The sequence below is a fragment of the Apodemus sylvaticus genome, chromosome 16 (genome assembly GCF_947179515.1).
Source record: "Apodemus sylvaticus chromosome 16, mApoSyl1.1, whole genome shotgun sequence".
In the NCBI taxonomy this organism is placed as follows: domain Eukaryota; kingdom Metazoa; phylum Chordata; class Mammalia; order Rodentia; family Muridae; genus Apodemus; species Apodemus sylvaticus.
The window spans coordinates 63,105,949-63,118,915 of NC_067487.1; the positions used below are offsets into that span (position 1 = coordinate 63,105,949).

The 12,967-nt window shown below is 44.8% G+C and overlaps 1 protein-coding gene across 2 annotated transcripts in view; it reads left to right on the forward strand.

Moving 5' to 3' along the window:
• Arhgef28 (Rho guanine nucleotide exchange factor 28) overlaps positions 1 to 12,967 on the forward strand; it is a 239,506-nt gene that overhangs the window by 158,027 nt on the left and 68,512 nt on the right. For both annotated transcript variants that reach the window (XM_052159966.1, XM_052159965.1), the window contains 5 exons: positions 7,104 to 7,159; positions 8,223 to 8,271; positions 10,312 to 10,456; positions 10,537 to 10,664; positions 12,292 to 12,432. In XM_052159966.1, the coding sequence (XP_052015926.1) occupies positions 7,104 to 7,159; positions 8,223 to 8,271; positions 10,312 to 10,456; positions 10,537 to 10,664; positions 12,292 to 12,432 (519 nt within the window). The remainder of the gene's footprint in view (positions 1 to 7,103; positions 7,160 to 8,222; positions 8,272 to 10,311; positions 10,457 to 10,536; positions 10,665 to 12,291; positions 12,433 to 12,967) is intronic.

A 12,967-nucleotide genomic window follows, 5' to 3' on the forward strand; every position in this document is an offset into this window, starting at 1 on the left:
GAACTCACTCTGTAGCCCAGGCTGGTCTTGAACTCAGAAATCTGCCTGCCTCTGCCTCCCAAGTGCTGGGATTACAGGCATGCGCCACCACCGCCCAGCTAATTATTATTTTTTTTAACAATGACGCATATAAATATACATATACAACCTGAGACCATCTAATGTTGCTCTGTGTTGAAGGTTGGGCATGCAGTATTGTGTAGTCACTTAAAGGGCTCATCCCTGGGGGGGGGTGTAGACGTTTCCCCCACTCAAACAGCCACTAATTACTTATATAGTCACTTAACGGCAAAACCTTGCATCAGGCTTTAATCTGAGATTGCATTTGATATTATCAAGAGTATTTAGTTATTTCTCATGATATACCTATTCCTTTTTTGTCTATATTTTCACAACATAAATGAACTTTTGTTTTCACGCAGATCTGTCTACATTGCTGATTCATCCCTTAGATTAAGTTCTACAACCAGGTTGTGAGTTAAAGTGTACACTTACTAGTTCTCTTTAAACCACAGTGGTTTTTAGAATTAGTGGTTTAAGAATTGGGGACTTACAAGGTTTTCGTTTGGAGGGCAGTGCTGGTCACTTAAACCTGTATTACTATCACATTTTGACATTGGGTAGTAGACTATGACATGGGCAGCCCCTACTGTGTTAGGTGTCTAATCATCTATGCATAAGGGTTAATAACTCTAATATTATAGACTAATAAGATGTAAAACAATATGTTGTAGAAGTACTCAAAATCTTCGTGTCATTTTTTTTTTCTGTTAGATTCCTAGTTGCCAACCATTCACAGACATTGCAATTCTGTAGTATTCTCATGCCTACCTGGCTTAGGTGCTCATACATTGCTGTGACATTGTCTGGTGAGCAGGCCCTCTCACTTGCATTCATCATGGATATCACTTCACTTCAACGTCCCTTCCTGCCTCCTGCCACTGAGTTCTACTTCTCTCAAATGCTCCCCTTGTTTGTCCTTCTCTTTGTCTGTCGCATAACCGTTTCTGTGGTTCTCCATCTCGGGGTGTGTGTCTTTCATTTAGCTGAGAGAATCTGTAATGTGTCGGAAAGCCCTTGTTTTATAACAAAGGGCTGTTCTTATTTACATTTAGTTTTACTGCTTCCGACTATCTTTGATGGTTCCTGGCTGTTTCCCTGGCTGTCTGGCTCAGCTCTTCAGACCTTGTGCTGTTCGCCTTTATTGTTTCCTGTGATTTGGCAAGATAAGGGCTTTTAATATCTACTAATGGTAGTGTTATGGCCGTGCAGGGCTCATCATTTAATACAGCCTCCTCCTCCCCTCTGTTAATATATTCAGTTGTATTATTGCAGTCCTTTTTATATGGCAGGCTAAGCATTTTAGGAATTGACTCGGCTGTTTCAGGAACAATTCAATGCTTTGATTCAGCTCTCTGTGTATACTTAGAATGGTTTTAAAACTGTTCTTCTTCCTTTTCTATCCCCATTCTTTGCTTCTTTCTGCTCTCCCTTTCTTCCTTTGTTTTGTTGGGCTAAGGTCTCTTATAGCCCAGGCTATCCTCAAACTTACTATGTAGCCAAGGTTGACTTGGAACTCTGGATCATCCTGCCTTCCTCTCTCATGTGCTGAGATTACAGATGTAATCAAAGTCCAGTGAGCCTTCTGTTTTGTTTTTGCCTGGGTTATTGCTTACTTTTAGACTAGAGAGGGCTGCGTGACTAGGAGAGAATGTCGCTCTTGCAGAGGACTTGAGTTTGGCTGTAGAACCCACACCGGATAGCTGTCAACCACCTGTAACTCCAGCTCCAGGGGATCTGAGACCCCTGTGGGCACCTTCACACGACTGAGCATCCCACCCCCCACCCCCGTGCAGACACACAGACATAACTAAAAAGAAAAGGAAATCTTAAGAAAAAAACTAAAGACCTCTTGTCAACCTATTCTCAGTCTTTGCTGCCTATTCTTTATCAGACTAGGATGCAATAGGGTAGATTTTGGAAACCTTTATGCACTTTGCTTGTTTCACACTCAAAATGTAATTTATCTGGCTAAATGAAACTCCAAAGTCTTTGCCTTCAAGCGTCTGTCTACAAGGTCCAATATAGTTGAGTGGAGAATCTGGGACCCATGTGACCTGCGTCCTTGGTTAGTAACCCTCTTCTCTCTGCCTATGTTCCACAATACCTTTAAACGTTCTACCACATGGCTGTTGTCAGCATGTTTCTATGGCCTGTATCATTTCATTATTCTCGTTCGGATGGGAAGCAGCGGAACGTTTCCATTTGCCCCTGAGCTTGCCTCGTCAGCCTTGTGAGATTCTTCCTATTGAGGCTTGGGCTGTTACTATTCAGATTTTTCTGATGTTGTCCTTGGCAACGGTCATCTCCAGTATCCATCTTTGTATGCCATTGCCTATTTTATAATCATAGCCTCCTTCCCCACATCTTGGGATCTTCGGAGTTAGATTTCACAGCCATGCCTTGACATCTTGGTCACATGGATCTGCCTCTGTCCCATTGGGAATCTGTCCTTGCCCTCACCTGCCTTGTAGTCTGTCTGTCTCACAAAGCTCCAACCTCATCTCATCCAGTTGGCCCACCCACAGCCTTTTCTTTTTTCATGCCTCCAGACTGGATTTCATGTTACACTCTTTCTTCTGTCTTATCAGAGGCATATTTTATTTGTTTTTTCTTTTGTTTTTATTGGATATTTTCTTTATTTACATTTCAAATGTTTCCCCCTTTCCATGTCTCCCCTTCAGAAATCCCATATCTCATCCCCCTCCTCCTGCCTCTATGAGGGGGCTCCCCCACCCATCCACCCACTCCCATCTTCCCACCCTGACATTCTACTACACTGGGGCATTGAACACCCTCAGGCCCAAGGGCTGCTCTTCCCGCTGATGTCCAACAAGGCCATCCTTTGCCACATATGTAGCTGGAGCCATGGGTCCCTCCATATGTACTCTTTGGTTGGTGGTCCAGTCCCCAGGAGTTCCAGGGAGTGGGAGGGTCTGGCTGGTTGACACTGTTGTTGACCCCCTCAACTGCAAAGCCCCTCAGCTCCTTCAGTCTCTTCTCCATCTCTCCATTGGGGACCGCACACTCAGTCCAATGGTTGGCTACGAGCATCTGCCTCTATATTTGTCAGGCTCTGGCAGAGGCTCTCAGGAGACAGCCATATCACACTCCTGTCAGCAAGCACTTCCCAGCATCCACAATAGCATCCGGGTTTGGTGACTGTATATGGGATGGATCCCCAGGTGGGGCAGTCTCTGGATGGCCTTTCCTTCAGTCTCTGGTCCATACTTTGTCTCCATATTTCCTCCTGTGAGGATTTTGTTCCCCTTCTAAGAAGCACTGATGCATCCACACTTTGGTCTTCCTTCTTCTTGGGCTTCATATGGTCTGTGAATTGAATCTAGGGTATTCCAAACTTTTGGGCTAATATCCACTTATCAGTGAGTACATACTGTGTGTGTTCTTTTGTGTCTGAGTTACCTCACTCAAGATGATATTTTTAAGTTCCATCCATTTGCCTAAGAGTTTCATGAATTCATTGTTTTTAATAGCTAAGTAGTATTCCATTGTGTAACTGTACCACATTTTCTTTATCCATTCCTCTGCTGAGGGACTCTGGGTTCTTTCCAGCTTCTGGCTATTATAAATAAGGGTTCTATGAACATAGTGGAGCATGTGTCCTCATTACATGTTGGAGCATCTTCTGGGTATATGCCTGGGAGTGGTATAGTTGGGTCCTCAGGTACTATGCCCAATTTTATGAGGAACAGCCAGACTATAATATTCAGAGTGGTTGTACCAGCTTGCAATCCCATCAGCAATGGACGAGTGTTCCTCTTTCTCCACATCCTCACCAGCATCTGATGTCATCTTAGCCATTCTGACTGGTGTGAGGTGGAATCTCAGGGTCCTTTTGATTTGCATTTCCCTGATGCTAAGGATGTTGAACATTTCTTTAGGTGCTTCTTGGCCATTCACATTTCCTCAGTTGACAGTTCCCTGTTTAGCTCTGTTCCCCATTTTTTCCTTTGTTCGCCCCACTCTGGCCCAAAGATTTATTTATTATTATAATTAAGTACACTGTAGCTGTCCTCAGACACACCAGAAGAGGGCATCAGATCTCATAGGTGGTTGTGAGCCACCATGTGGTTGCTGGGATTTGAACTCAGGACCTTTGGAAAAGTAGTCAGTGCTCTTTCCTGCTGAGCCATCTCGTCAGCCTTCTGTTCCCCATTTTTAGTAGGGTTATTTGGTTCTCTGGAGTCTAACTTCTTGAGTTCTTTGTATATATTGGATATTAGACATATATTGGATATAGGATTATTAAAGATCTTTTCCCAATCTGTTGGTTGCTGTTCTGTCCTATTGACAGTGTCCTTTGCCTTACAAAGTTTTATGAGGTCCCATTTGTCGATTCTTGATCTTAGAGCATAAGCCATTGGTAGCACAAGGAACTTTCCCCCTGTGCCATGAGTTCTAGGCTTTTTCCCACTTTCTCTTCTATTAGATTCAGTGTTTCTGGTTTTATGTGGAGGTCCTTGATCCACTTGGACTTGAGTTTTGTGCAAGGAGATAAGAATGGATCAATTTGCATCCTTCTACATGCTGACTGCAGAGACACATTTTAAACATTCTCATTTTTCATCTCTGTCTCTGGGCCTGAAGCCCAGTGGATAACTCTTCTGTGAGTTTGTTCAGTGGGGTCTCATAATCTCTGCTCTGCTCTGCTTTCCTTTCCTTTCCTTTCCTTTCCTTTCCTTTCCTTTCCTTTCCTTTCCTTTCCTTTCCCCCTTTCCTTTCCCCTTTCCCCTTTCCCCTTTCCTTTCCTTTCCTTTCCCCTTTCCTTTCCTTTCCCCTTTCCTTTCCTTTCCCCTTTCCTTTCCCCTTTCCTTTCCTTTCCTTTCCTTTCCTTTCCTTTCCTTTCCTTTCCTTTCCTTTCCTTTCCTTTCCCCTTTCCTTTCCTTTCCCCTTTCCTTTCCTTTCTTTTCCTTTCCTTTCCTTTCCCCTTTCCTTTCCCCTTTCCTTTCCTTTCCTTTCCTTTCCTTTCCTTTCCCCTTTCCTTTCCTTTTCCCTTTCCTTTCCTTTCCCCTTTCCTTTCCTTTCCCCTTTCCTTTCCCCTTTCCTTTCCCCTTTCCTTTCCTTTCCTTTCCTTTCCTTTCCTTTCCTTTCCTTTCCCCTTTCCTTTCCTTTCCCCTTTCCTTTCCTTTCTTTTCCTTTCCTTTCCTTTCCCCTTTCCTTTCCTTTCCTTCCTTTCCTTTCCTTTCCTTTCCTTTCCTTTCCTTTCCCCTTTCCTTTCCTTTTCCCTTTCCTTTCCTTTCCCCTTTCCTTTCCTTTCCCCTTTCCTTTCCCCTTTCCTTTCCCCTTTCCTTTCCCCTTTCCTTTCCCCTTTCCTTTCCTTTCCCCTTTCCTTTCCTTTCCTTTCCTTTCCCCTTTCCTTTCCTTTCCTTTCCTTTCCTTTCCTTTCCTTTCCTTTCCTTTCCTTTCCTTTCCTTTCCTTTCCTTTCCTTTCCTTTCCTTTCCTTTCCTTTCCTTTCCTTTCCTTTCCTTTCCCCTTTCCTTTCCCCCTTCCTTTCCCCTTTCCTTTCCCCCTTCCTTTCCCCTTTCCTTTCCCCCTTCCTTTCCCCTTTCCTTTCCCCCTTCCTTTCCCCCTTCCTTTCCCCCTTCCTTTCCCCTTCCTTTCCTTTCCTTTCCTTTCCTTTCCTTTCCTTTCCTTTCCTTTCCTTTCCTTTCCTTTCCTATTCCTTTCCTATTCCTTTCCTATTCCTTTCCTATTCCTGGTTGGGAATAAGAAAAGACACTGGATTTCAGTGTTTGTATGGGGAGGTGGTATACAGAGCTGCCTTGCTCTGCTCATTGGTATCAGGTTCCTGGCCGAAATGCCTTTTAGGACCACTGAAGTGCAGCTTGGGGACCAGTTCTCAGCCTCCTGCCTGGCTCACAGTGGGCTGAAAACTCTTCTGTGGTTGTGGCTCTGGTTGGCTGAAATAGGGTTTTTATGGACCAATTCCCAAAGACGGTCCAGGTATAGAACATGGATCCCCATGTGTGTTTCAGGGTAGGGGTGTGTGAGGTGAGGATGTCAAGGAATGGGAAGCAGGCTAGAAAAGAAACACGACAGCCTCCAGACTATAGGCCCCATGGATGCCCATGTAGATGAGCTAGCCTGGTCTCTGTCCCGATGGGCAGAAAGCTTATCTTATCTTCTTGCAGAGACACGAGGCCACAAGAGCAAGTGGCAAACTGTTCTCATATAGTTTTCCTGCTTCCAGTCTCCGTTCTTTTTAAAGATGTATTTTTATTTTAAAATGTATATATGTATATGTGACTGTAGGGGTGTGTGTATGTGTGAGTGCAGTTGCCAGCAGAGGCTAGGATGATTAGGAGGCAGGAGTTGGTGGGTAGGTGGAGGAACACCCTTATAGAAGCTGGGGGAGGAAGGAGAGGATAGGGGGTTTCTGGAGGGGGGAAACTGGGGTAAGGGGATATCACTTGAAATGTAAATAATTTTAAAAAATAAATTAAAAAAAAGAAAAGTGTGTTGGATCCTCTGGGGCTAGACTTACAGGGGGTTGTGAGGCACTGGATATGGGTTCTGGGAACTGAATTTTAGTCTTTGGCAAGGGCAGGATGTGCTGCTACCATTAAGGCATCTCTCTAGGTCCCTGTTTCTTCTTAATAAGACTTCCTGTTGAAGCAGACAGTGCTCTTTTTTTCCTCTGTTAGTGTTATTGTGAGCTTATTCCTCCCTGTCCTCTTAGACAGTTTGCCTGGTGTGAAGTTGAAGGAAAGCCTTAGAAACCCCTGAGGTCACAGAGTATAGCCTAGGAAGAGAACCCTCGGGTAGATCCAGAGAAGTCCAGTATATACAACTGCAGGCTTTATACTTTACACAATAGTTACAGAGCATGAGAAATATCTCCACGGAGCTTAAAGTTCCCCTGCATGCTGACGCTTATGTGGAGCTGTGCCTCATTTAAATATTCGGCTTCTTAATGTGTCTTCTTCTTTGTGTCATTTTTATAACGACCCATAAAAGCATGATACAATCTCACTTCAGATTCATTTAAGTCAGATGGAAACTTTTGTGCCTTCTATTTCAGACTGTAAAGCAAACACTCACAAGGGCTGCAAAGATGCCGTGCCTCCGTGTACCAAGGTAACCTCCCGGTCGCCACACTGCTCTGTGCCATATCTGCGTGCTTGTTTGCACCATCTGCTACCCGACACTGAACTCGTACTGCTATCGGAGTTACTTCAAATGGGGTTGTTGCAGTGGTTAACGCATGCTCAGAGTGTATGACTATTTATCTAGCTATTTACTTTTAACAGTAGAGAGAAGATCCGCTTGTGTTATGTGAGATGTGCAGGTGAGGCAGTAGTCTCAAATAGCCATAATCAGAATTACCTGGAAGACTGTAACAATCGCAACTTCTAGAGCCCTTCCCAGGTTTTTATTTTCTGGAGGTCTGGGAGATGGCTTGGGATGGGTATTTCTAGCACTGTCCCTGGGAGCACTGCTGTGGCTGAGAACCTACCTGGAGGCATGGAGCTGGGATGCGCACTGGGGATGGGGTCACGGAGGGGGGATGACAGTTGTGATTCCAGTCCTTTTATTGCCACTCCACAGTCCTGTGGGGGATGTGTGCGAGTTTGAACAGGATGCTCCTGTAGTATGGAAGGGGCAGAGGGGTCCTTGTCACAGCACTCTGTGTTAATTAGCACAGTTGAGGGTTGTAAAAGATGATGCCACAGAGACACAAAGAGAAACAAGGCAGCATCAGTAGGTCTCGTTCCCCAGATTCTGCGCGCATGCGCTATGTATGCTGGTTGGTCTGGGTCTGGGTACATGCGCTTTGTATGCTGGTTGGGCTGGGTCTGTGCGCATGCGCTGTGTATATTCGTTGTTCTGGGTCTGTGTGTATGTCCTGTATGTGCTGGTTGGTCTGGGTCTGCGCGCATGTGCTGTGTGTGCTGGCTGTCCTGAGCCTTTTGAGCACCAAGTGTTCACTAGGCTCATTCTCATTCCTTCTTGCATATGTCATTGTCACCACCCTCTACTTTTTGTTCTGTTTGCTGTCTTTTGCTTTGAATTCTTCTTTGAAACATAAGATAATAAATATGAGGCAGACAAGAATCCTACTCTCTGTAACCACGAGGCAGTTCTTACAGCCCAGCAGTGCTTTGGTCTTAATTTATGATTCTAATATTTCTTTTACTAGAAACTCCAAGAGAAATACAACAAGAACAAACCACAGACTATCCTTGGAAGTAAGTGATGTGGGAAATGACAAGAACTTAAAAAGGTGTAATGTGCATACACTTTTTTCTATCATAAAATGGCCTCCTGCTGCTGTTTTCTCTTTGATCCAGATATTTCTTCTTCATAATATATGCATGACATAAGTTTTAGCTGTGTAAAAAGTGAAGAAGGATATAAACGTCTAGGTCAGCCCTAGACTTTCTGCATTGCATATAGGGCATGGTCTGTGTATCATACAGGAACTGTATGGAAACAGTGTAACCTGGTGGTCTCAATTCTAATGTTTTTTATTGGAGAATAGCCTATTGATTTAATGATTTGGAGGAAACAGAGACAGTGTTAAATGGATATGATTTTCGTGCTTTCCTAATAATAGCATGTACTCACCTGTAGAAATACATGCTAAATACATGCTAAATACATGCTAATAATTGCATGTACTCACCTGTAGCTGTAGAAATACATGCTAAAATCGCCTTAAAGAGTTATAACGTTCAGTGGGAAAGAAGCCTTTGGCTTTGGAATCTGTCCATTCTTGCTGGTCCCTGTGGCAGTGTTACGGAGACCCCGTGCTTCGATTAGTTGTGTGTGAGGTTGTAGTCTCATTAGCACCTTCAGTATGATACTGAAGTTATAAAGCATGCTGGTGGTTTATTTGGATATTTCTATATTTGATGACTCTTGTTGTCTTAATTACATGCTGCTGAGGCTTAAATAGTTTCTCTTGAAAACAATTAGTAACCTCTGGCTACTAATGTGTTGTGTTACACACAGAAGCCGGTCACACTAAAATATCCTTAGCTTGAAAAACATTTGCTTTATTGTGAGAGACTTTGTAATTTCTTCTAACTGAGCTTGCTTTGCATGCTGAGTGGCAGCAATTTTAAGTGCCTGGTCACTTTTCAGTTCAGCGCTGGAGCAAAGTATAACTGGCATCTTGAAAACCACTTTGGTGGCAACAATTAAGTGTGCTAAGTCACGGTGACATGCTTTTGGGGGTGGTGTTACCCAAGTTGGTTTGAGCTCTCCGGCCACTTGGCCTCTCGCTTTGGCCTTAAGCATCTTTTGAAACCAATTCTGAGGTGCTTCTCATTGTCATGAGGTTACACAGGTGACTAAAGAGAAGCTTAGAATTTAGACATTTCCTTGTCATCTGGTCCTCTTCTTTATGTGGAATTCATGAGACTAAAGCAGAGATGTGTACATTCCCTTGTTACATCCCGGGACCTTTGTAAACATTTCTCCCTTTGTGTACTCAATAGCTACACTGTATACTCAATAGCTATACCATGTAGTCAATAGCTACCCTGTGTACACAATAGCTACACTGTGTAGTCAATAGCTACACTGTGTATACAATAGCTACACTGTGTAGTCAATAGCTATACTGTGTACGCAATAGCCACACTGTATACTCAATAGCTACACCATGTAGTCATTAGCTACACTGTGTATGCAATAGTTACAACCCAAAGGGGCTGAAGCATCCTGAGTTGTTTATACCTTAAACCAAATGTAAATGTGTCCATGCCCACCTGTGAGTATATGACAGAGAAGGGCCCTGCTGGGCTTTGGGTTTTGTTTGCCTGAGCGTCCTGCTCCATACTGGGTAGACTCTCCATCATCATTCCTTTCCCCTGAGCTGCTCTCTGGGTAGACATGCTTGTTTACACACACCATATGCATGTTGCCAACAGAGCTAATAACACCTTGCATCTACTTAAAGCCGGCTTGGCCGAGTACAAGCAGTAGTTTATGGGAAAGCTGGCCTGTGCTTCCCCATTCCATTCGCCTGTTTGCTTGGGTCACCCCAGACATCCACAGTCTTTGAGGGAAGGTGTGGAAGTCGCCCTGCAGCATGGGTGTTGGAAGAATGAGAAAAGGAAGGGACATCTGAAAAGTGCCAGGAGGTGGCGGAGAGACCGGTTTCTAGGCTGGGCCACAACACTGTAGAAGTGGTTGCTTGAGGGTTGACCTGTCTGGACACCTTTGACTTTCTGTGCTTGTAAATGCTGTGCTAGCACATGAAGTGTCCACTGTGCTTCCAGGCTCCTCAGTTAGAGACGTCCCACCGCCCGGGCTCCCCCTGCACCCTTCCTCCTCCATGCCCGTCGGGCTGCCAGCCGGAAGGAAGGAAGCTGCGGGGCAGGTGCATCCGCTCTCCAGAAGCGTCCCAGGCACCACTTTGGAAAGGTGAGGCTCCGCATGCCACTTCTCTTTCATGGCCCTGGAAGGTGGCTGGGGCTAACTAGTGTCCCCTCCCCTTCTCCCAGCTTCAGGAGGGCAGTGACATCCTTGGAGTCTGAGGGTGACAGTAACAGCTGGAGAAGTAGGTCTCATTCCGATGAGCTGTTCCAGTCCATGGGCTCCTCTCCTTCTACGGAGTCATTCATGATGGAAGGTGAGCTGTGTGTATGTTCCTCTATCTCTGTGAGCATTAAACCGACGGAGGTATTCTGTGCAAGAAATAAGATGCATTATTTTGTTCTTTTTCTTATGTTTATGTATGTGTGTGTGGTATACACATGTGTATATGCATGTTGACATGTGTGAGGGTACGCATATGTGGATAAGAGAACATATGTGTGGAGGCCTAGCACTGATGTTGGGTGTCTTTTTAATCACTCTTGGCATTATCTCCTGAGGCAGGATCGATCTCTCAAACCCAGAGTTCACCAATTCTGGTTAAGCCGAGTAGTAAGCTTATCCTGAGGTGTTACCTGTCTCTGCCTCACAAGTCCTGGGATTACAGGAGGTCGCCATGGCTGGCTGGTTTTTGCGTGGATTCTGGAGGATCTAAACTCTGGTCCTCACACACCAAACACTTACCTGTGAGCCAACCTTTCAGCTTTCTGTTGTTTTTTTAGAAGTTGTATGCTATCTACTTGATGTAGAAATGTGAAATGTCAAAGAGCAAATTCAGTAAGAGTTTTTAGAAATGACAACTTATTCTTGAGGGACATGATCAGGAGTGAGATTATCAGCAACATGTCCCTAAGAGCTGGATATAATTAAAAGAATGAGCCACACTGTGCTGTTATCATTGGAAACATTCCACGGCTATGAAGAGATTGGAGCACAATCCTCAAATACAGATTTAATTAGGACTGCTGCCTGGATCTCAGGACTACTGAGAGATGCAGTATGTGCCCCACCCCTCTGCCTGCTACTTCTGGAAAACAGAGCCCTTTGGAATGCATTTTGTAGGGTGTAATTCAACCCGAGGAGTTGTTCTTTGTTTCCAGGTTGCCTCGATAAATGAAGGCAACAAATAGAAGGAGAAAGAGAACTGTGGAGAGACTGTGGATTCTGGTTCTTTAAAGCCTGCTGTCACCTCACCTTTACAACCACCAGTTGGGATCTCTAAGGAGGGTTGTTTAGGCAAACAGGTGTAGTTTTCCTGAGAGGTTTATTCGTGCGCATGCATGTGTATGTGTGTGTGTGTGTGTGTGTATGTGTATGTGTATGTGTATGTGTATGTGTATATGTGTGTGCATGTAATTCTTTTCCTGAAAGGTGTTTGTGTGCATGTGTTTGGCTCTTTCACAAAAGTTTATACTCACAGGACTCGCACTGTACTTCCAGTTTTGCCAAGTCCTAGGTAATACCAAGCAGACACAAGTTCAAATTCAGATTTGAGCAAACTGTATAAAATAACCCAGGCAAAAGGTATCGGTGAGGTCAGGACTCTAAGCAGGGCATGGGCTGTGAAGGTCACCAGGTAGAACTCCTATAGAGTGAGCACAAACTAGCCAAGGCATCTCCAGCAATTTCAGGACCTCCCTGATGGTTGCGGTTGGAGACCGCTCTTCTGTGCTCTCATGGTAGTTGTCTTGCTGTGGACTGCTGCTTCTCCGGTTTTCAGATGCTTCAGGTCCATGCTGCATCACTCTTGCTGGGACCTTTCTGTGCCTTTAGCAGGTTTGAGCCTGGGAACCTGGTACTTGAAGATCTCTTCTCCTTGTGATGTGTGCTTTACACACTTTTGGCTTTGTGTGCTTAATACACTTCTGGCTTCTCTTTTCTAGATGTTGTGGATTCTTCTCTGTGGAGTGATCTCAGCAGTGATGCCCAGGAGTTTGAAGCAGAGTCTTGGAGTCTCGTGGTGGACCCTTCCTTTTGTAGTAGGCAGGAGAAGGATGTCATCAAAAGACAAGATGTCATTTTTGGTGAGCATTTCAAATATGCCCCTGAGGCTGAAGCAGCAGGTTGTGGGGGAAAACATGCACGGTGACACTGTCCAGACCTGAGTTCAGGCCTGATCTTATCATTTTCCAGCTATCTGATCCCAGACAAACTATGCAACTCATCCGGACATTGGTTTCCCTGTAGTGGGAATTAGTTAACCCACTCTGTGCTCACAGTGGGCATGCGCGAGTCTCCGCCCAACCAGGAGCTCTCTGGATTCTCAGAGACACAAATGCACACACACACACACACACACACACACGCTCACGCACGCACGCACGCACTAGCTCAAAGGTTGGGCATTTCTAATCTTACCACCCCCTTCCCTCACAGCTAGCATACATTCTTCCCTCCAACTTTCCTGAGTCAAATTGCTAAATCAATATTTTTATCTCTGCTACCCCAGACCCAGTGGGGGAGTGGCCACTCGGGCCATTTTCCTGAATTCTTACATGACCGGTTGCTGTCTTTCCTGTAGCTCTTAACGTTTGATCCTTTCCTTCTCCCTCCAATCTC